A 23,815-nucleotide genomic window follows, 5' to 3' on the forward strand; every position below is an offset into this window, starting at 1 on the left:
TCAAATTAGCATCAGGCAAAGCTTGTTTACAGCGATCGCTCAGAATTTCCCAAACGTCACAATCCGAACTGACATGGGAGTGCGATCGGGAATTTCTGAAAAGATTGCCGCACTGATCTACAGCAATAACCGACCATTAAACATCTACATAATCTTATAGTCTAGAAGTTGTTGGAATATGTGATCGTTTATTTGGAAAAGCTGTAATAACAAGTTTACTACTTGCAAACGATGCATTAAGGTTGCTTTATGTGAAATGGCTATTAAAATATATCAAGAATAAATACGGCATGTGTCTTTTTGACAGCACGTGCTTAGTTTCATCAACTGGAAAATAACTGTCGGACTTTCTAAGCCACAAAATAGCATCTTAAGTATATTGCATTCCGAATGCCATTCGACATGAGAACTTATTCCTAGAAGTCTCGTGTTACTTCTTACTGTGGCTTGGAATTGAAGTAAATATTGGCTAAAGGAAATTAATAAATTGTAATAGAATAAAGATTAGTTGTACTTAATGCGACGTAACTTTAAAAGTTCCTTATCACTAATAAATATAGTATACACAGTTTTTTCCATTGCCTTAATTGTTTTAATAATAACACACTTTGCGTTTGACTTGCCCAAGGTGCCCTATTTTGATTTTCCCATATCCCATTTTTAATACCATAATATTAACCTTATATTTTATTGAAATGCCTAAAGCTACGGTTATTTGTAGATACTTTATTTGACATTTACTGAATTTGTAAAGGTACATATACTTCTTATGCAGTATCACCCACAATCACACATTATATCCTTCAACACAAACTGCTTTTAATCTTTTAATTATTGTTTATAATTATAATATATCATAATTTGTATGATACGAATTATAAAATAATTAACTTAATATGATCATAAGACCAAACAGTTGGTGCTTAAGAATATCAAGTATATAAAAACACTAAAGAGTAAAATAATCATAAATTAAAAAATAATTTTACAATAAAATCCCTTTTCTTTTCAAACGAAAAAGGAATATTAAATGATTCCCTATATCTCATGTTGCTCTCCCGCTTGCCCCCACCAGTCTTACTTATCCAGCAGCCACTGTATTCCCAAGTCTGTCGATGCGCCATTTGAATACAGACTGTCACATGCATTGTCTTTGGCCGCACAGCCAAATTCGATTCGTTTGCCCTCATGTTTATTTAATCTGATCAATTGGCGCAGCGTGTCACATAAATTTGGACAATTTTAAGAATGCACAAAATACACTAAATTTGTCGGTTGTTTGTCTTGGCCTGCCCAGGATGCTCAGGATGTCCAGGATCCGCCGGAGTGCCCCGCCCGGCGACAAATAGACGACACTTGTGACCAAGACATTGCCGCAAAGCGGGTTTAGCTGCTGGCTTCTGGCTTTTGGCCACGTCGGTGTCGGTGCAACTCAACACCTTGGCAAATGAAAAGAAATTGCCCGGCCTGGTCTCCGGATGTTTCCGGTTGCACGTGCAGATGTCTCTATAGCATCCTCCTCCTCCGCCTCCAACTCCTTCGACAACATACTTCAGTGCAATTGCATTTAAATCAGTTGGCCGTGTGCTCGTGCGTTGTTTTCCTTCGAATCCTTCGAATCCTTGGGGTCCTCCGTGTGCGCGGCATCCACATAAATTATGCAAAATTTTTACCCAGCCAGCGGAGGAGCAGCGTCTATGTGGCCTGTGCGCCATTTGTTCATTTCGAGACCAATAAAATGAAGCATTTGAAAGTTGTAAATATGCTCCTGCCATTCGACGTTCAGTGTCTGCGGCTCGTAAACTGTCGGACAGTGTTTTGTCAGTAATTTTCTATTTGCCACCGCCGCCGCTTAATGAATTGCTTGTGTGCGGTTTGCTGCATATGCATAACCGGCAAAATTTGCTTATAGCAATTGCATTTAAATACGCTTTTAGCGCCCTTTTCATTTTGCGTTTTAGCCGAGAGCTATGGCCATGGTAGCTATGGTAGGTAGTCAAAGTTTCCTCTTTCTTTGTCGCCGGGTAACATAATATTTTACTCAGGGATCTGCAGCGAAAAACAGAGAAAAATTTGTTTGGCCAAACGGAGGACGGACGGATAGACGGATGGACAGCTGTAAAATGCGAATAGAAAAAACAAACGGAATGGCTCGTGCCATGTCATGTTTTGTGATGCACGGGTCCAAGGATGCGCCGGGTGTCCCTTTTTCGCCCCTTTGTCATGTCGCCCCTCCTTTGTGCACTCGCCGTGACAAGGCAAACGAATTGAGGCATAAGTAGGAATCGCTGTAATATTTCCAGGCAACATCCCGCCCAAGTTGCTGTTGGCCAGTTCGCCTGCTACGGGTAGCAGGCCATTGGGCCCGAAAAACTTTAAGCCAAGACAATGCGACATAATCGAAAAACAACAGACGGATGAGTTCGCGTGAATTATGCTGAAATTGTGGAGCCTTCGAGGAGCTGGGGTTGAAATGTTTACTTTTGATTGACTACGCTGTTTGATAAAGCCGTCTTTGGCTGGGATTACAAAGATCCGTTTTCAGGGTGACGTAATGCAGTACAGCAGTGTTGACCATGTTTAAGGGCAATACTCTGCTGGTTAGAGTGAAATTAATTTATAAATATGTATATAATATATATACATTATAACTCTTAGATAAATATTCAATAATTAATATTTAAGATTTAAGATTTTTAATGAATTAATAGTTTTTTTATATACCCAATTGAAGAAATAATAGAACATCTGTTTTAAATCTAAGATAAATATTTTTATGTATCTTGATTTTTCGACTTTATTTTCTGCAAATTAAAAAGTTATAATGGGACTTTGAAAATGGTCTTACCCACGAACGTATTCTAAGAAATGAGTAATTTACAATATCTATAAAATGTGTGTCTGTAAATGTGCTAATTCATTAATACTTCTCAACTAAAAAAGATAAGTTTCTATATTTATAATTATTTACCTACTAAAGAACTGTATTAATATCTACTCCGACAACTACAATTGTTATGGAATACCTTTACTTTAGTGAAACATTCCAGCGATTTCGATTCCCTGGATCAGCAAAGTTTAAGCCAAATCGATTATAGTCCCAATCCAAAGCTATATTTCAATTTTCACAGCCCAGGAGTATGCCACATTTCGCAGTCAGCTTGCCAGCGAGGGGCAATTGAAAACTGTTGCACACTTGGCAGCTGAACAGAAATGCACTGCCACCCCCCTTCGCAACCAAACCCCTTTTGGGACACATGTATATGCGTTGGACTATTTATCAATTTATTACGCGCGTAAAGTTTTTTTGTCCGACTAAGCCAACTGTCGCTGCCATATAGCAGGATCCGCTTTATTTGTTTCAGTAGCTGTATCTGTATCTGTATCTGTATCTGACATCGTTCAATGCTCATTGGGAATAAGCCAAGTGTGCGTGCCGCAAAATTAGCCGAGCACATATAGAAATCTGGCATCAGGTGGCCGGGGCTTTGTTAACGGATTTATGCAGCCATAATAAAACTTGCGCGGTGCAAATTGATTTATGGAAGGGAGAGCGCGCAAACAATTGCAGATACTAGTAGTTCGTTGGGCCCCGGAAAACTTTTAATTTTCTAAATGTATTCGCCGACAGAGAACTTGATGCCTTCGATACGCAACGCGCATAAAGAAGAAAAGCAACGGTCGGAAAACAGAGAAAATGGGAGCGCACATCCGTCCCACAGAGCCGAGTTGCAATTTAATGCCGAGGCCAACGTAAAAACTGGAAAATTATGACCAAAATGAGAATTTAATCGAAATACGTGAGTGGAAAAATGAAAATTTGACTGCAACTTGGGAACGCGTCTGACTGGCCCAAGACCGAAGCTTTTTCACCTTTCTCCTCTTTTGGAAAAGCGGTACAGACAACGAAATAGGATTTTGCTGAATCCGACATACCACAATATTGCAATTTTAATATTGTATTATTATATATTTGATCTTAGACTTGAACAGATATAAAAATAGTACTTAGTTGTTAATATAATATTCGAAAAGTAAAAAAAATGTTTTGTTCAAAAGAAAATCTAGATACTTACGTTTGTACTTTTACAATTTAAGTGGTGTTTTTATTTTATTAGGACCCTACTCTAAAAAATTAATATTATGGATTTTGGTGTGCAATTTATTTATTCTAAAACCAAATTAGAGTTTTCGTTTCCAACGGATTGGAAATAAAACATTTGATCAAAGACAACAGTACGTATGAGTGATATGTGTGTAGCCAATGGGCAGACCCACTTAAAAAGATATAGAACGGGTTATCAGCTAAGTTGAAATTATATGAGATACTAGAATTGATCCCTATCAATTTATCAAATTGATTTTAAAAAGTATAACAATTTTTACAAGTGTAGTAGCAAGGCAACAGGCGGCGGAAAGCAGCATAAAATACCCAGTGCAAGCTCATGCAACTTTTATCATGGCCACAAATGCTGCTGCTGTTGGTAGCTGGTTGGTGGGTTTCTGGTTGCCGGAGCATCCTGGCATCATCATCAACACCGTCTTCATCTGGTTACGCGTTGCCTTGAGGCCCACGGAGAAACCTCTAGGAAATGGCACAAATTAATGCCACCGACACTGACTCTTGCTTTCCGTGCACCAGTACGTCTGTCTTTACCTTTGCCGTTGCCTCCGAATCTAGTTGCACTTGCCTTTTCCCCGATTCCCATACGCAGGCAGACAGACAATTCTCAAATGAGTCAACAACAGTAAAATGGTTTATTTTATTACCAGGCAGCTTTCTCTACCGAGAGATCGACCAGAGGAGCTAATTTCTGAGAGATTGTTTTCCTTGCTTTAACTTTTTCGCAATTCACAGAATGTTGATCTTTAGTTAACAATGCATACAAAAGTTAAATTCATTGTAATTCAACTTTAGAGCTAAATTTATATCTTATTTATATCTTTAATTGACAATGTAAGTAAAAAACATATAGAAAACATTAATTGTATCAAAGTAAAATAAAAGACATCATAAAGAAATACTTAAAATCAATCTATTTAAAAAAACATATTTTTATGGCGACTTAATTATTTTAAGAATCAAAACCAAATTTGAAAATAATGATTGATGTATGCTTTAAATAATGGAATTATTAAAATAAATTGGTATGTATCACATTAAAAGTGAAAACATTGGCTTTCATACATAATAAAGAAATATTTAAAATCAATTAAGACTCTATAGTTATAAAGCTTTATAGTATTCAACAAAAAATCCAAATATATAGAAAATGAATCTCTAAATTAAAAAAGTGAATAAGTGTATTGAACAATACCGATAAGACACATGAATATACAATTTGGTTTTCTCTTACCATTGTGTTAAACGTTCCCATTCCATTAGTTCAACTTTTCAAAGGTTCACCATTTAGTGAATGTCCCGCTCGTGACCGATAATATGCAATAGATGCATTTAGACGCTTAATATTTAATTCCCTGTTGGCAACATCCGCTGCTAATTGCTTATAATTAACTAAATGACAGCCGGGCCACGGACGTGCCGGCAACTTCATCTGGAGCTCATAAAGCAATCACATGCACTTGCACAACTATAAAAACTTCCTGTCGGGGCTGCCAGCTCCCAGCTCCCTGCTCCCTGCTCCTGGCTCCTTGATCCTTGATTCCGACTTGGCCGCCCGAACATGTTTTCTTGTCCGTCTCTTCCGGCTGTCATGCCATTGCCATTAGCCTGGCCTTTACTGCTTTGCAACATTTCCTTTTGCGACTTCTTTCCTTGGGCTCGCATTTTTTTTTCGGTCCGACTTTTGGCAGTTTTCCATATGCAACACGCAACAGACGTTTTTATGTTTTCTGTGTGTGCGCCGCCCATAAAAAAGTAAACGAGCAGCATCCGAGGAGGCGACGGTTCCATGTTCATGGTCACGGCCTCCGGAGTTCGGAGCTGGAGATCCGGAAGGGATGACAATGCTCTGGAAGTCAATTATCGAATTAATTTAGTTGCCCAGTGTCCGGGAAATGGGCAATGGTTGAATTTGCACTTCGTGCACATCATAAATGCGAACGGCGAATGACTAGAATCGGGGATTATGAGGATTACGGCCGGAGAGTTGATGCGGAATTCAAATTGTTTTTACCAGCCAGCCTCGGCCTGATTGTGAAATTTTGCAATTAATTAAATTACCCGGCGAAATGAAATTTTTGTCGCTGCAAGCAACAGCTAGCCGCCCCCGCGGACATTTCCAGGAATATATCCGTGTCCTTTTTACCACCCCCCAACCCCCCGCCATCCACCCTGCGTCCTTGTCCGTGTAATTGATGCGTTAATCCGCATATTGACAGCGGTGGCTGCGGTGGCTTTATGGAAATATGTCCCCGGGCTCAGCCGCATCGGTACTTCGCCGGCCTGTTGAAAGGATTTGCCCAGCGCATATCGCGCCACTGCATCCTGCATCCTGCATCCTGCGTCCTGTCACTGCGACTGCAACTGGCTAAGTAATTTAATTACATGCCGCAAAATTATCGCTATATTGTTTATTGGCCAGCGGCGCTTGACGCATTTTGCGTGAGATTAATCCGACATTCTTTGGCGGTAAACTATCGGCTAATCTGCGGAGGGAATTTGCCGCAATTTGTCAATATCGAGAGACCTATTATTTTTGCTTGCAAATCTGCGTATACGTAATATAAATATTCAACATTTTTAGGCCATATAAAGTCGTTAACGTTAAGATAAATGAAATGTTTTATTATTTTTCAACGTTTTTCATGCAATCTACTTTATGAGCCCTCAAAACTTTGAATATTTATATTACGTATACGCATATATTTTTCTACATAAATTATTACAATAATTTAAATTTAACAAAAGCACTTGATTTTCCCTAAAATGAAAATGTTGAAAGCTCAAATCAATTACTAGTTTATTGCAATAAAATATATTAGACATACTAGAAAAAGTACTTAGGATAAATATAAATATTTATTTAATTGAAGACTTTTCACAAGCATAAAACCCCCTTCTACAACAATTAACTTTTTGACACTTTGATATTTCTAAGGATTTCTAAGAAACTAAAATCAAATATAAATGAAGTTAGCAAAGTATTGTGTAAACAATGAACTCCCCCAGTCAAATGCAAACTATGGCTCCCTCTTATGGTACGAATAAAAAACGCTGTTTAACTTCATTACCAGAATCTTTGGTTATAAAACCAAAGGGGAAATACACCGCCCATTCCCACCGATAATTCTGCAAACTAAACAACACACAATGCGTTTATTCATATTGCTTCATTGTGTTGTTCAGTGGATTATCAAGTGAGTGGTGGATGGTAAAACTTTTAATCAAAAGCGAATGCGCTCTGTGCCCGCTAATTACATTAGTTCTGCCTGTGCTGCTGCTGGTGTTGATGCTCCTGGCTGCTCTGGATGTGGATGTGGATGTGGATGCCACGATTCCTGGCTGCTGCAGTTGCTCCCACTGAATGTTTGATTATTTTCAATTATTTCGAGCGGCGCATTGTGCTGACTTTGGCATTGACAACATGCAGGATAACACACTCACACACACACACAAGCACACTCGCAGCGAGAGAAGGAAATAGGAAATGTTATTGTCGCTGCGCATCCCCATTCCATTTCCATTTCCACTTCCATTGGCAAAAGTTTTGGTATAAAACAAAAATCTGATTTACATGGGCGAGGAAACAATATTCCCGTTGGGAGTTGAAAGTTGGGAGGCGGTAGAATCATTTACCCATGTGCCTGAATAGTGTGGGTGTGTGTGGATGTGTGTGTATGGGTGTGTGGCTGTGTGTGAGTGTGTTTGGGTGGGCAACAAAGGACATCTCATGTTAAACAGCTGTCGGAAGCCGCCGGCGCAGTCGTCGTACGTGTGCAAAAACTTGACACAATACAGCAGTTCCCTTTGGGCGGAAAGGGGGCGTGTTCCGAGGGGGTGATGGGAGGGGAGGGGAGGGGAGGGGTAAGGGCGAACTGGTGACATTGCGACTCTTATCGGGACACGTTGTCAAACTTGTGCGGCAGACACCTGTTGCCAGCCACTGCGTGGAAGACTCGACTACCAGTGCCCCAAAACCCCATCCAGATCGAGTAGGTGATGGCCTGAGATGGGAAAGCAAAACTTCTTGTTTTAGCCTTATGCCAAATAATATTTAACAATAGTATATAAGTGAGTAAAGAAAAATTCAAAGCAACAATTGATTTTAAAAGGATGCTTTTGTACACTTAGTTAATATTTGTAGGAGGAAAACATTTGAAAAGAGCTCTTAGTTTATTTTCATGAGTATCTTATTTAGAGCAATTACAATATACTAAATAGTTTCTCTTACTTGCTTGGAGCCAGAAATAATTTTTAAGATAATTATTTTTTTTGCAAGTAATAAATGTTTTCATAAGCCAAAAGAAAGGAACAGAATTTGTTTATATGCAAATATGTATATCATAAAACCTTATATTGAGTCATTATTTTATAATCAAATGCAATGAAAGAACAAGTAATCCCAAATTATCTGGTTCTAACTTAATGGCAAGACCTTAATAAACTTTTTAGATCCTTTCTCATTAAAGGGTTAAAAGGCAAGTGATTTCTAAGAATAACTAGGTTATTAGATATTGATTAATTAGGTTAATTAGGTGACTGAATTATAATTTTAATTTAATGCTAAATTTAGAATAAACATTAAGTTATTTAATGGCACAAAACTTTTATATTTCAAAAAGCAGGCTTACAGACATAGTGTAGGCAAGTGTAGAGAGTTTTCAATTAAACGGCAATCCCATTTTTATTTCAAGGAAATCCGAGCCCCATTACAAAATGATTTTCCTCCAACTCTGGTGGGCCCTGATGGTGTTCAGCGGCCATGGCTCCTCGCAGCAGGTCTCCAGTGCGGAGGAAAAGCGGGATCAGGAGAATCCGGTGCAGGGCAGCGACAAGTTGCTCAGCTTCAGCCGGGCGGTGGAGCTGGCTCGTCCCGAGCTGCAGGAGCTGAAGACCTCCTATGGCGGCCTGCAGGAGCAGGCTAGTCCGCAGCAGCAGCAGCAGGAGCAGTGCCGGGATCGGCGGAACTCTATCGACGACATGCTCTCCAACTTTGCCCAGGCCCAGGTGGGTGACTCCAAGTCGAAGGCCGAGGAGGAGGAGCACGTGCTGCAGGAGGCGGCGGACGCCTGGTTCCGCAACATCCAGGCGGGCATGGCCAAGAGCAGTGCCAACCAGAAGCGTTCCGGCGGCAAACAGGAGCGATCCCTGGCCAAGAAGATCATAGAACAGCATGCCAAGGACATGGAGCACACGGAGATGGGCAAGGTAAAACTGAAATACAAGGAAGTGGGCGACGATACCATTGTCCGCAAGTACCAGGTGACTAAGAGTCCTATGAATCCGCAGGACAGTGGCCTCTCCCATCTGGACATAAAGCTGAAGCAGGTGCAGCAGATGCTGAGTGACCAGGAGGGTGTGGAGGCTGTCAAGAAGGAGCAGAGGTCGAAGGATGGCCAGAAGAATGTGGAGGAGAGCGGCTGGGCGGATAAGTTGCCCGAGTTCGGGGATGCCCCCATTCCAGATGGCGTCTACGAGAGTACCCTCAATCGCCTGGCCTTCCCCCATGCCACGTCCAACAAGCTGGCCCACGAGGCGAACTACAAGCTCTCCAAGATCGAGCAGGAGGCCTCCGAGAGGGCCCTGAAAATCTCCAGACCCGGCAGCATATGTGAAGCTTCTCCGCTCAAGCAGATGAAGCGCAGCTCCTGCAGTGGCTTCAATCCCATGAACGAGATCAAGCTGAAGACCAGCAGTCGACTGATGCTCAAAGGACTGGGTCCCTCGCTGCCCAGCAACGCCCTGATGGACATCCATCGCAACCAAATGGTGGACAGCATGATCCGGAGGAGGGAGCTGGAGGATCAGCAGCAGCAGCAGCAGTTCGAGGCAAGTCAGGATGCCGATGTGGAGGATCAGCGAATGGGCATTAACAGGGCAATGGCACCGAACGAGAACTTGGAGTACCTGCAGCCTGTTAATACCGCCATGGATATGAGTCAAAATCAAATGATGGAGTTGCCGCAGAGCTACGACTACCGAGTGCCCCAGTATGATCGCTTTCATCCCATCAACCAGCGACAGATGACCAATGTGCGGGATTACGAGAGGAGTAATCGCATGCCCATTGACCTGGATCGTTACAAAAGGGAACCCCATTTGGAGGCTTTGGAAGCCAAAGATCTATCGGGCTTGGAAGTTTTACCCCTGGGATCTGGACTGCCTTTAGAAGATGAAGCTTTACCATCCCCCAGTGAAGTTGATGAGGATCAGAGCATTTCCGATCACGAAATGGCTCTCAAAACTAGTTTGTTGGACGTTAAGGAAGCGAGTGCTTCGAAAGATCATGAATCCAAAGAAAAAGACTTTCATGGAGAGGTCAAGTTGGAGGACTTGCATGACGAAGTCAAATTAGATGAGGAAGCTTTGAGTAAGCCAGAAGTTAAACTAGATTCTGAAACTTCGGCCATTGAGGACAAAATGGAGGATAAGTTGGAGACAGAGGCCGAGGTAAAAGTGAAACGTGAAGCAAAGAAGGTTGAAAAGGAGATGCAGGCCCCTATCAAAGCTGACACTTTATCTGCTGCAGTGGTGAAATCAGAGAATGATTTCCCTTTAAAAGAAGTAATGCCTCTTAATTTGGACACCAGTAGTGAGCTCCATTCCAATACCGAAGCTGAACTGGCCACAAACTCCGAAAGCAAAGACAATTTGGAAAAACGTGAAAGTGCTGAAACCAATGATAGCATCGACAACCATGACGGCAATTCCGATGGCGAAACGGAGTGCAAATCGAAGGAGGTGGATAAGCCGGAAACGGAGGACAGTGTTGTCAAAGTCAACATCAAGCTAAAGCTTCAGGAGCCCGCAGAGGAAAAATCCGAGTGCGAGGACATCAACAAAGTGGAGGCCAAAGAGGCGGCGGCATCAGCTCCAAAAGTAAATCCCGATGCGGTGGTCAAGCTGTTGGCCAATGAATTTTCGCTCGATAAGGATCGTGGCAAGCGGCAGACGAGGCTTCGCAGATTTCCCAGGCAGAACAGAAGGTCCAAGAGATCCTTGGATGATAAGGAGCAGCAGTTGGAGCCGCAGCAACAAGAAGCGCAACCACAGCAACAACATGCGGTGGCCAAACGGTTGGTTCACCTGTTGGACGATTTCGAAGACCACAATGGGAATCGTGTTCGTTTTGGAACTTTGGGCAATGGTTTGCTCACACCGGATGCCGAGGATTCGCTGGAAAGGTCCTATCCAAGTCATGAATTGCTGGCACATTATGATGAACTGGAAGCTGCTCATGACGATGATTCCTCGAATATCTACGACCCCACTAGAGATCTGGTGCCCATGATGAATCAGCGACCCAATGCAATGTTTCCCATGCAGCAGCAGCAACCTCAGCAGGTGCAATTGCAGCCGCAACAGATGCAACAGCAGCCTCTGCAGCAACAACAGCAGCTGCAGCAACCACAGCAACTGCAGCAACTTCAGCTGCCACAGCAACAGCAACAACCAGTCCAGCAACCAGATCTAAACCGTCAACGTCATCATTCTTCTAATTTCCAGGCAAGTTTTAATTTAACCCATTTTTTCAATGAGTTGCAAAAAATGCAGAATCTGAAGTCACCACAGCAGCAGCAACAGACTGTGCAACAAAATCCAGTCGTTCAGCAACCATTGCCCGTACAGCAGCAATATCGGCCGCAACAGCAGCAATATCTGCCGCAGCAGCAACCAATGCAACAGCAACCAATGCAACAGCAACTGCCCATGCAACGAAATGGCCAGCAATTGCCAATGAAACCCGTGTCGCCACCGATTAAGTCCTTTGGAGTCCATCGATATTTTGGACCCTTTTTCAACAAGCAACTGAAGAACGATCCTTACTTGGCGGCAATGGCAACCGCGACCACCTTAGATCCCAGATGTGTGCCCATTACCACACCCCTACCTCTTCCTGTTGGGAATGTAACCACTGAGTCGACCTTGCCTCCTAATTGCACAACTTCGTTGGCAACAACTGCCGCAGGGACCAGCATCACCACTTCAGCTCCAACCACTCCATCGGAGAATATTTGCAATGGTCCAGATGCCATGAAGCTCAACGTTACCATCAATGCCAATGTGTGCGGGGACCCGAAAACGAAACAGTTTTATGGCAATGGATCCATTAGTTTGCTGCCAGCTTATAGGGGGTTGCATCCTGGGTCAAGTGAAGATGTCCAGGATGTTCGACTTCATGGAAATACTGCGCAATTGGAGGATAGTCTAGATGATCTGGAGGCAAATGAGGAAAGACGTATTCGCGAGGTGGGTGAGGAGTCCAAGGATAAGGGTGGCGAAGAGTGGGAACCAAAAAAGGATAATGAAAAGCCAAGGAAGCAAGAAGGTCATATGAAAAGGCCTTCCATTAAATGGAACGGAAAGAGCCAGTCCAAACAGACTCATCAAGAAGCACCAAAAAGTGCTCCAAAAGTGGCTCCAAAAGCAGATCCAAAAGAACAACCAAAAGAAGCAGCTAAAGTTGCCCCAAAAGAAGGACAAAAAGCAGCAGGCCAGTGGTGAGTTGTGAGGTTACTTATATGACAATTTTACACCATGTTTTCTTGTGTTTTTTAAATTAGTTCATAAAGCTCTAAACAAATGCCAATGTTACAATAATTATACCCGTTACTCGCAGAGTAAAAGGGTATATTGTATTCGTGCAAAAGTATGTAACAGCTAGAAGGAAGCGTTTCCGACCCTATAAAGTATATATATTCTTGATCAGGGTCACTAGCCGAGTCGATATAGCCATGTCCGTCTGTCCGTCTGTCTGTCTGTCCCTCTGTCCGTCCGTATGAACGCTGAGATCTCGGAAACTATAAAAGCTAGAAGATTGGCATTTTGCATGCAGATTCTAGGAGTTCCTACGCAGCGCAAGTTTTTTTCAAAAAGGTGCCACGCCCCCTTTAACGCCCACAATCGCTTATATACGATTTTAAAAATTTATATATTTCGGAAAAGTAAAAATGCAGTTTTATTGTGTTTATCAATACCTATCGAAATGTAGAAGAAATTTTTCAAATCGGACCATTCCTTAAAAAGTTATGCGTGATCAAAGTTTCTATCTCCATCTCCCTCGCACTCCCTTTACCTGAGTAACGGGTATCTGATAGTCGGGGCACCCGACTATAGCGTTCTCTCTTGTTTATGAATAATTTCATGCTGATTGCAATGTTTTAAAAACAGTGACTTTTGTTTTATCATTTTGAACACCAATATCAAGCGAACGGATTCTTGTTTTCGAAATTGTTTCGAGTTTTTTCCCATGTACAACTATTCGACTTTCAAAAATTCTTTTCAATGAATTTTAAGTTTTTTAAACGGAATTGAAGAAAAAAAGTTTTTCTAGGACATTTTAAAAAATCTTAAAAACAAACCTAATAAACAGTAACAAGACAGTTTAAAAATTCCATAAATGTAACATTTTAAAAGGTTACACTTTTGTGTGCATACCTATTTTTAAATAACTAATAATAATATGTAATAATCTTTCTTTTAAGCAGCAACCGACCGCAGACAGAACCTCTTGAGCCCCAGTCGAATAGCTACGAAAAGCTGATCACGGGCAAGATTTCAGAGGACATTGTGTCGGCCGTCTTCGAGGCGGTGGGTAACGATCCGGGCATGGATCGGCTGTTGGCCGTTCTGCAGAGGAATCGCAAGTGCTCGCAGAAGCAGACCAAGAACTTCTACCAGATCCGGAACGACAAGAACGAGAACTATTTCCGCCAGACGGAGGACATGGTGCGAGGCACGATGGCGGCCATCAGTAACATCATTGATCAGCAGGTGCGCCGACGGGCCTGCATTCCACTTCGTCCGGATCTTCAGGATTTCTACGACCTGATTCTCAAGACCTCGAATGAGGAGCAGAAGATTCGCGAGAAGAGGCAGAGCTCGCTTCGTGTCCTGGCCGAGGATTTTAGCCAGGATGTGCGCCTGCTCGATCCGGGTAAAATCAACCAAAAGTCACGGATCGTCAAGAAGTTACTCCGGCAGTATGAGGATTTGCCGATGGAGGATCAGCAGGCTGCGTCCGGAGTGCGCGACGAGCTGCTCCTGGATCTGGTTTACCTAAGGAAATTGGCCGATTCCGCGGAGCGCCATCAGCGGAATGCCCGTCTGCAGGAGGTCCTGAAGCAGGCCAGTCTGGATGAGGTCCTGGAGAAGCGCATGTCCACCGAGTACTCACCGCGTTTTATTAAACTCCTGAAGACAGCGGAACTCTTCAAGGAGGCTGGCGAACAGCAGGCCAAGGCTTTTGTAGGTCTTTAATTTACAGATAACGTATCCGATTTTTCCATTGAGTTTTGTTTAGTTCATTTCCTTTTGATGTTATGTTGATTTTCAATAAAAATTTCCTTTGTTTAATTCAATTCAAATTGAAGGACTATATAGTTTTGGGAATTAACAGGTATTGGTCTTATAATGTTTTCTCCATTGTCTTAATATATTCAAAATAAACCAGAAGGTGAAGAAAAATATATGTTTTTGTTAATAATATTGTGTTATACCAATTAAATAAGATTATCTGATCAATTAATATATTGAACTACTTTCAAGTTATTAAGCTAGAACTGTGAAATTAAAAGGATAATTGGTATTTAAAATAATAAAAAACAAATTTAATACAGTTAAATATTTTAATAATTGAAACCCAATCCTATTTTTTCTAGAACTTCAAAATGAAATATCACATTATAAGAACAAAGTCTTAAATTAAATACATTTGTATACAATTTTTAAGAACAAAGATTTTAATAAAATACATTTTTATATATTTTTTTTAGAACATTTGTCAATTATTAATTTTTTGGTGCCTTTAAAATGTTTATCAATCTCTAGTTTCTACCGAAGTAATGGGTGATGCCCAGATTGGTGCCCAGATCGCGTCGTCCCTGGAAGGGACCACTGAGCCACTGGGAGGCCCTGCCGCCGAGATCGATCCTCGTGTTGCGATCCTGCGACTGCCACAGATTGGCTCGTCCTCCCAGCTCCAGCTGCCTGCCCAGTCCAGGAATATTGGCGTGCGTCAGTGTGGCTCCATGTCCATTGATGTGCGAGTAGTCCAGGCCAGCTCCATTCCGGTCGAACTTGAATCCATTGGCCAGCTCGTTTTGCGAGGCAAAGGCCTTGGCATCCAGACTGTGGACTCCATTATTAAACAGATTGGCGGAGGCCGTCTGCTTGAAGACGTCCCGATCTCCGGGCGTATGGGTTTTGGTCAGTTCGAGCCCCAGGCCATTGCTGATTAAGGGAAATAATATTAATTGGTACACGAAAATATAGTATTCTACATTCCCAGGACACTCACTTATTGTAAGCCAAGGTGCCTCCGCTGGTTACTGGAGTGGACACCGGTTTTTTTAGGGTGTTGCCCTCTGCAAAGACCTGTCCAATCACATTGTGCTCCGAAGATCCAATCCCAGTGGTCAGATCCATTCGGGCATCTGCTCCTCCTTTCGGATTGGAGCTCACTGAACCACCCAACACCTGGCGGCGCGTCCTGTAGATTCTGGGTGGTGTCGGTGGTGGGGGATAGTAGATCAGCGGTTGGGTCAAAGGTCGCTGAGGCATCGCCGCCGCAAAGGCACCAAGAACGCCAATGGCCACCACGATTAGGGAAATGAAATTGCTCATCTTGCTTAATTGATCTGCTGCTTATTGAATGGACTGATCTGAATGCTGACTGTTGACTGTCGATACTGAAATCTGATCTCTGTTCTTTATATAGCAATCGATCTCCGAACGGGTGCTTCCCCTAAGAAGTGCCTATCTCCATATGGATGCTTTGTGATGCCTTATCAATAAGCTGAGTGGAGTCCCCGAACGACCACCTGCAGGTGATTTACACTGACTGATAAGGGTGCAGCAAAACCCCCTTGAATTGACTAGACGGTGATCTTTTATATCTTTTAAATGATTTTGAAAGGGGATTTTCGAAATACTCAAAAGCTTATTTATTATAGAAATATTACTGGTGTTTAAAGAAAAGTAGCACTTGTTATAAAAAAAAAGAATAGTACTAAAAAAAAAGAAAAAGTACTAAAAAATAAATCAAAAACTGGCAAGCAAAATAGCATACAAAAATGTTAAGTTACTTTAAAAAAATGTTGATCAAGCAAGAAAACAAAACAGAAGCGTAAGAAGTAATTTCTTTTATATTAATTATAACATTTATTTACAAAACTCTTTGTATTTTATCGTTTAAAAAAAAGGTAAAAACTATTAATTGTTATTAAAAAATTATTTGCAATTGCAACCCAACCTGGTTTTATTATTTTAAGCAATGTACATATGTAAGTACGTATTTGACAATCCCACAAATTTGATAGTTTTCTTTTTATATATTGATGACAGCTCAACTGTATTAAATATAGTAGCTGGGAAACCTTTTTTTTATACCTAACAGAAATCCCTGGTAGTTATTTATAGTAAGCAATAAATTCAGTCAGTACGAGATGCAAGTGCCACTTTTGCACCGGAGCACCCAGATGGCCCTTCTGAAGAAGCAGATCCGTCGGAAGGCCAAGGAATTGAGACAGCGCAAGCGTCGTGCCCAACGACGTCTGGAGGTGATGTGCAGGATTCGTGACCACCTGCTCGAAAGGATGCGGCAGTCCATAGATCTGCGGCAAAAGGATGCGGCGCTGGAGAAACGGGAGCAGACGAGGAGGGCGGTAAGCGGGATGCTGGCCATGCACAAGCACTGGCTTCGCAACTGGTCAAGAGCCTTGAGGCTACAAAGTCGTCTAATTCGACAGCAGGAACAGTTGAAAAAGAGACTCCAACGCAGGCTAAATCTTCTGCGGAAACAGCTAAAGAAGCGACGGCATCCACAACGACTGGTGGACAAGTGCTTCCGCAGATTGGCCCAGGCGATAAAAAAGTGGCAAAAAACCACGGACTATCATCAGTTTATTGAGGGTCAAGAGCAAATCTGGGAGGCGGAGGCCGACGAAGTGCGGAAATATCTATCTGCTATCCGGGGCAAGCGACCACGAAAATATCGTCGGATAAGGGTAAGCGTGGATAACGACATAGGGGACTTTAATGAATTCTGGAAAAGTGAAGTGCTGCCCAAATACCGCAAGGTCAAGAAAAGAAGGATCACCAAAGAACCAGAAATAGAAGAACTAGAATTGGAATACAAACCATACAAAATAAGAAAACCTATTAAGAAAACCCATAAGAAGAAAAAGCCCAAGGCAAACCCTTTATATTTCAGCATAGATGACCTCATAATTCAACAAAATCTTAAAAGAAAACAGAAGGGAACTCAAAAACCAGATCCCACTAGGCCGTCTTTTGATGAATTGAAGTTATTGGTAAGAGAGCTAACAAAATTTGATAAACCAAAGAAAGCGAAAAAACGAGATCAAAAGAATGTTTTATACATGAGTGAAAAAGTCATCAGAAAACAACGCAAAAATCTTAAGAGGAAAATGCTGACAATGTCTGACATTTCAATCTTTACAGAATCACAAGAGCATAAACAACCAATTTCAAAAAAGGCCAGAAAATCACTTCCATTGAAATTTAGGAAGTTGTTTAAACTAGACTTTCCGCTACAGCCGAAAGTCCTTAAAGATAGAGTATTAACTTCAAAAAAGGCCAGAAAGTATAAAAAAAAGTTTAGGAAGCAGAAAACAAGCTATGTGGATTTGGTTATTAGAGATGAGCTGCGAGCGCTTTTTGATGAAAATAAAAAAATTAAGAAGCGCAGGCAGCACATTTCCAATCCGAAAAAAACTGTCGCAACTGCATTAGAAGTAGAACGGGATAAAAAAACAAAATATGTTCGCAAACAAAGTTTACATATTGACAATGCTGACAAAGCTGGAAAAACTGGAAAAGCTAGAAAAGTTGGCAAAGCTGGCAAGGTAAAACCAGAAAAACAGAGCTCTTTTGGGGAGCAACGAAATTTAGTCTCTCTTTTGTTTGAAGATCTTTCCGCGATTATTAAACACCGCAGGCGCCGAAAAAAGCGCTCACCCGATGGAAAAGTCATCGATGATAGTACATCCAGTACCATAATCTCCAAGGAAGTATTGTATGACCCAAAAACACGCCCTTCAGATGCCACTGATGTAATGGTGAAAAGACTTAAGAAGATACCTAAGTTACGGGAAGACAAAAGCGAAACCCAAGTATATGCCGATTCGGATAGCATTGCTTCTCTGAGTGAATCGCTGAAGAAAATCATAAACGCCAGTCGACCAAGGAAAAGTATACGTAAATCAATCCACGGGCCACTCGTACCACCCAAACAACTACGTATTGCACCACCAAAAGAAAAGGTGGACAGTCACTATCAGACTCTTAAGAAGGATATTATGTACATCCGGGCCAACGATTCAGATGCGGCGAGGTCGAAAAAGTTCAGAAGGCTCTCCACTCGCCGATCACTTAGCGTTCCCCTGATGTCCAGTCAGAAACAACGACTTCTCCTTAAGAAAAGCGTTTCCGATACATTCATTACCAAGTCTAGGCCACCTTTCGGTAAAATAATTGGGGAAGACCTTCAAGACATGGGTCGACCTATGGATAAAAGCATTCCACAAGCTGGCGATCAATTGGGCCTTCAAATTGACGAAAATCTAAATAAAACTGTCGCTCCACGACGTGATTCTATTGGGTATAGCACTCCCACATTTCCCTCCAAGGAAAAACTTCGCCAGCTGCAGGAATACAACTATGAAGGCCTGCCAGAAGATTTCCATAGGTTCTTCGACAATGCACACGATACCTATAACTACGAACGGATAGTAAAGTCCCCGGAGGATGAGTATGGTACGGAGGCTAGGGACTCTAGGAGACAAAAGGACCTGAAGGAGTATACTCCTGGAAGGTTCCTGATCAAAGATCTGGAGTCCGATGACAAACACAAGCCCCTGCAGACGTTCCTAAAGGACATCATCGAGAACAACAAGTTCGTGGAGTTCGGGGCCGATGTCAAGGGACTTATGCTGGTGGTGGGGAAACACCATATGTGGAACAGCCTCCAGCTGCTCCACGATGACCTGATGCAGTCGGGCTTTAGTAGGGGTGAGGTCAAGCAGATGCTATCTGCGAAGTACATGGAGTATCTCAGTGACATTGCATCCGGCTTGCAGTTCGCAAAGATAGAGGCGCCCCGGGATATATTTCTCAATTTTGTGGAAACCGATCCTGCGAAGCCAAAACAGATGAGCCAGGTGGACAGGCTGATTGCCAAGAACTATTGGAACAAGCAGCGTCTCAGCACACGCCTCATTCCCTTCGGCATGCGTGGATTGAAGGGAACGAGGAGCGCTTCGCCCCACAGTCGCCGTCTCTCGCAGGACACCCGAATGGACAGCGCCATGTACAAGAAGCTCATGGAGCAGGAGATGAATGCGGAGCGGCTGGAGCGGGAGAATCGCAAACGGCGACTGTTTCCAACCTTCAGCCGCATCTTCGGCTCCTTCGAGTCCGCCGTGAGCATCAGCAGCGTGACCATGGCGCCGGACGAGGAGCAGGACCTGCGCGACTCCGAGATGCGGTACTCCTTGCAGAACCTCAATACCGTGATGAACGACCACAAGCTAATGTTCAAGGTAGGTCAAACTTCTGTTTCTCTTTTTATACCCTTGCAGAGGGTATTATAATTTTGGTCAAAAGTGTGCAACGCAGTGAAGGAGACATCTCCGACCCTATAAAGTATATATATTCTTGATCAGGATCACCTCCTGAGTTGATATAGCCATGTCCGTCTGTCCGTCTGTCCGTCTGTCTGTTTCTACGCAAACTAGTCTCTCAGTTTTAAAGATATCGAATTGAAACTTTGCACACACCCTTCTTTCCTTTGCACGCAATATATATGTCGGAACGGCCGGGATCGGCCGACTATATCCTTTAGCTGCCATATAACTGATTGATCGGAAATGTCATAACTTTGGTGTTTGTTAAGTTAGGAAGTTGGGATTTCCTATGGGTTTTATTTTTGGCCAATCAATCCGACCTATTAAATTTCATAAGGATCGGCCGACTATATCCTATAGCTGCCATATAACTAAACGATTGGAAATGCCATAACTTTGGTGTTTTTAAAGTTAGGAAGTTGGGATTTTTTATGAGTATTAAGAATGCATAATATGAATAATTTTGGAGAATATAATTTACAGAGTATTCTGCAAGGGTATATCAACTTCGGCTCCGCCCGAAGTTAGCTTTCCTTTCTTGTTTTTTGTGTATTTATATTAAGTCACAACTAAAGAAACCTTCTCATTCTTCCTTTTTAGCAAAAAACATAATTTGACCATACATTTATTTAATACCAATTCGACACTATTTCAGTTTTATATGGCTTAATTTCTTTCCATTGTTTATGAATAACTTATTTTTTCAGTCTTTAAGTCCCTTAAACACATACACATTTATGACCGATTGTATTTTGTTTTAGATTTTGTGCAAAATTATTACATTTTTAAACGTTTTTTATTATACTTGGGCTTAAATAGGGCCCAGTGCTGAAGTAGAAAATGTTTTGCGCAGCTTACGACCCAAACTATCAACCTCTATCATTTTGCGAACATTTTATTTTTTGTTCAATTTTTGCATTTTTCATATTAATTTTTCATCATAAATTTTTTACGAAAATGGGTGAAAAATATTATACGGTTAGACATAATCAAATTTGTAGTGTTTTTATCGTATCCACAAAGTTTATTCATTATAACACTTTTATTTACTTCAAATGCAATTAGTTCTTTGTTGTTCATATAGAACAAACGATTGCAAAAGTTTTGAGTCTAGTTTTTTGAATATATTCTTTATGTCTCCTTCAAGGCGGTAAAATATAAAACCGTAAGGAATAGTATAACATTTCAACCAAATAACTTGATTTATAATGCAATAATTGTACGATGAAACAAAAATGAATTACTAATATCTATTCACCTCCAGGCAATGGACCGAAAACGGTTGACGGCCCAGCTGGTCCAGAAAAAGATGGAGGGACAGCTGAAGGAGATGCGATCTACTACACAATTCTGGCGGCCCAAAGGAAAGCCCACCACATTTACGTTGAAGAAGCGGAAGCGAGGTCTCAGGCCCATCGAAGCGCTGTACTACACACCGCGGAAGACGAGTCGAATGCAGAAGATCACCGAAGATTCCTGTTCGGAATGTGAGTGCCAGGAAGAGAAGTTAGCGGACTCAATGGTCCTCCAGAAGTGTCCCAGATGTGGTGTCAAAGTGCCTGTGCCGGCACCCACTCCGCCTTTCTACATCTCTCCCTCGTCCAGCAGCGAGATCCTGTCCAGTGGCTCCATTGAAGCCTGTGCCAAAAACGAGCTGGTAGCCAATACCCTTGCAGATCTTTGCCCACGATGTGGCTTTGTCCATGGCAAGAACGATCCTTGCTCCCAGTTGCCCCAAAATAGGCGAAAAAATAGTCTCCTAAAGCGCATTCAAGATAGTGTACGAACTGCTCCGCAGTGTACAACCTTTTGCTCACCCGGCGGGATCCTCAAGAAGCCCAGAAGTTTTGATCCTTAGACGGAGTTCAAAGAGCTAACAGCGGGCTGGGGCACTTGCAACCATCAAGTGGCAACAAAACTCCGGAACTGTACGAATATGAGCACCAAATCAGCCGGCTGAGGCGAATGAAACATTTGGTTTAAGTGCTAAATAAATTCAAGTAATGAGTTTGCCTCTGTCTGTGGGTGTGCCTGTGTTGTTAAATGCTTTGCCAAGTTTCATAAAATATGCAAGGACTTTTTCACACACACACACACCACACACACACACACACACCCACAAACACAGCCAAGCACATGCGATGCACTCACGTACAGGCAAAATGTCTGCGGGCTTTTAATACACTTGCTGGTGGCTCCTCCTTTTCCTTTTCCCATTCCTGCCCCACTGCCACGGGCGTATGCAACGTATTTTCATCCTGCCTTTCTTTTTCGGCCAAGTTTTTAAGTCGAGCCATTGCTGTAATGGAATTTTATTGCATACTCGCATTCTGTTTGCGCAAGCGAAACATGTTTCAGACATTTTCATAAATGAAAACGCTAAAGTAGTCGCTGTAGACGCTGATTGGCCGAAGATCGGGTACGCTTCAAGGGGATCTTGAAGATCTTGGTCACTTTTAATCATTTTTTAAAAATCCAATTAAAGTACAACCACTTATTGAATTTCCTTTTTGATAAGTTCCTTTTGAACTAGAAGTTATGGATACAAGTCCTTATCCATCTATCCCATCAAGTCATTATATGAATTAAGGCTAATACTAATTATAGCTTGGCTAGTAATAATTGGAAGTAATAATGGAAGTCTTAAAAGTTAAAGCTGAAATTTAAATTATTTTTATAAATAAACATAACATAATATAAAGGTATTTATTGGAAAATAAATATTTAAATATAAATAACAAAGTGAAGATAAAACCACAGAAGTGAGGTATTTTAAATAATTACAATACTTTTACCTCTCGAATTTATAAAAATGTATAGATATAAAAATTGTTAAACAAATAGTTCAAGTGCTTACTTATTTACATTAATAAATTAAACCTTAAATGTCTTTCCTAAGACAAAATATCTCTTTTTTGGTTTCTCTTGCCATCTATGTTTTCAAATTATAATGTAGCTAAATTTATAGGTTCAGTTAATTATTTATATACGAATTGCGTTATAACTTGTCGACAAGAAAATGTCATTCCGAAACTTAACCCGTGTGAAGACAAGGCTTTAAGGCATAATTAAAGCACTTGGTGACCAGCAATCGACCAACTGTCGAACGCATGGCAATAACATTTCTGGGAAATTGATGCCGGCGATCAATCATTTCCCAGCCTACGGAGACCAGCACAGGACACCAGCCACTTGGCAGCCTGTGGCCCGTGGCAGCATTTTCATTAAGCCAGCTCCAGCTCCTTCTCCATTTCGGTTTCCAGTCCACTTCTACTTCCACTTCCACATCTACATCCATATCCACAGATTGCTGGCACAAGGACTTGGCGTAAGCTGAGACGTTTTCATTTGCATTTTTCGTACAAATCGCCTGGAGGGTTGGGGCAAAAACAAACTGCCAAAACCGAATACCAGCACCCACTCTCCACACAATCCTCATGGCCTCCTGGACCTTTTTCCGCGCCCGATTTGCGATGACTGCTGTAACATTATCTTGTTTGCTCATGACACGCGACCAGACCCAGAAAGTCCCTTCTTGTCGGAACGTTTCCGGCCCATTGCTGACCGCCATTGTTCGACTTTGGGGACACCAAAGAAAATGAATTCATACGTTTTAGAAATGCAAGGCTTATACATATTACCCATCAAATACTATCTTTAAGTTCCATGTATTTAAACCACATACAAACCACTTCTAAACTCCTTAATAAAATCAAAAGTAAAAACATTCATAAGTCAATAAATACCTGTGGTTTAAAATTCCAAAAACTTTTTCTTAGAACCATTTCTTAAACTTACTTTATTATAGAATATTTTGTAATTATTAATTCGTTAATTTTTATTTTAGAGTTTATGGATACTTCAAATGGAATATACAGTAATTAAATTTGGCATACAATTAATTTCCATTTGGAAATTCCTTTTACATTCTATTTAAAGTTTAAATAGGCTTTCTATTTTTCAGGTCCCTCTTTTTTTGAAACAAGTCAGAAAATAATTTTAATTTATTATTATTTAACTAAAAATCAAATATATTGCCACCCGC

The 23,815-nt window shown here is 41.6% G+C and overlaps 3 protein-coding genes across 4 annotated transcripts; 2 read left to right on the forward strand and 1 right to left on the reverse strand.

Moving 5' to 3' along the window:
- Positions 1-8,802: 8,802 nt before the first annotated feature.
- On the forward strand, positions 8,803-14,420 carry LOC108042599. 2 transcript variants are annotated; one of them, XM_044459693.1, is made up of 3 exons: positions 8,803-9,331; positions 9,413-12,624; positions 13,612-14,420. In XM_044459693.1, exons 1-3 carry the CDS (start codon positions 8,840-8,842, stop codon positions 14,381-14,383), a joined length of 4,476 nt encoding a protein of 1,491 aa, XP_044315628.1. In that variant the 5' UTR covers positions 8,803-8,839; the 3' UTR covers positions 14,384-14,420. The 2 variants fall into 2 exon arrangements, with proteins under 2 accessions (XP_044315628.1, XP_016976428.2); XM_017120939.2 differs by having other exon boundaries at positions 8,803-12,624.
- A 317-nt stretch (positions 14,421-14,737) lies between these two features.
- LOC108038568 (attacin-C) lies at positions 14,738-15,819 on the reverse strand. The gene is made up of 2 exons (XM_017115394.2): positions 15,423-15,819; positions 14,738-15,355 (listed from the first exon to the last, which is right to left on the reverse strand). Exons 1-2 carry the CDS (start codon positions 15,746-15,748, stop codon positions 14,950-14,952), a joined length of 732 nt encoding a protein of 243 aa, XP_016970883.2. The 5' UTR covers positions 15,749-15,819; the 3' UTR covers positions 14,738-14,949.
- A 677-nt stretch (positions 15,820-16,496) lies between these two features.
- Positions 16,497-21,924, forward strand: LOC108047689. Its single transcript, XM_017127980.2, has 2 exons — positions 16,497-19,686; positions 21,035-21,924. Exons 1-2 carry the CDS (start codon positions 16,570-16,572, stop codon positions 21,626-21,628), a joined length of 3,711 nt encoding a protein of 1,236 aa, XP_016983469.2. The 5' UTR covers positions 16,497-16,569; the 3' UTR covers positions 21,629-21,924.
- The last annotated feature ends 1,891 nt before the right edge of the window (positions 21,925-23,815 follow it).

Source organism: Drosophila rhopaloa, unplaced genomic scaffold (assembly GCF_018152115.1).
Source record: "Drosophila rhopaloa isolate 14029-0021.01 unplaced genomic scaffold, ASM1815211v1 contig_115, whole genome shotgun sequence".
NCBI lineage: Eukaryota > Metazoa > Arthropoda > Insecta > Diptera > Drosophilidae > Drosophila > Drosophila rhopaloa.

What these genes read in the sequence shown, in the direction of transcription:
- LOC108042599 (XM_017120939.2), top strand. Translation starts at nt 8,840, where the DNA reads ATGATTTTCCTCCAACTCTGGTGGGCCCTGATGGTGTTCAGCGGCCAT. An exon ending in CAAAAAGCAGCAGGCCAGTG is followed by an intron (nt 12,625 to 13,611) that starts GTGAGTTGTGAG and finishes TCTTTTAAGCAG; the next exon opens with CAACCGACCGCAGACAGAAC.
- LOC108038568 (XM_017115394.2), bottom strand. Translation starts at nt 15,748, where the DNA reads ATGAGCAATTTCATTTCCCTAATCGTGGTGGCCATTGGCGTTCTTGGT. An exon ending in GGCACCTTGGCTTACAATAA is followed by an intron (nt 15,356 to 15,422) that starts GTGAGTGTCCTG and finishes TCCCTTAATCAG; the next exon opens with CAATGGCCTGGGGCTCGAAC.
- LOC108047689 (XM_017127980.2), top strand. Translation starts at nt 16,570, where the DNA reads ATGCAAGTGCCACTTTTGCACCGGAGCACCCAGATGGCCCTTCTGAAG. An exon ending in ACCACAAGCTAATGTTCAAG is followed by an intron (nt 19,687 to 21,034) that starts GTAGGTCAAACT and finishes ATTCACCTCCAG; the next exon opens with GCAATGGACCGAAAACGGTT.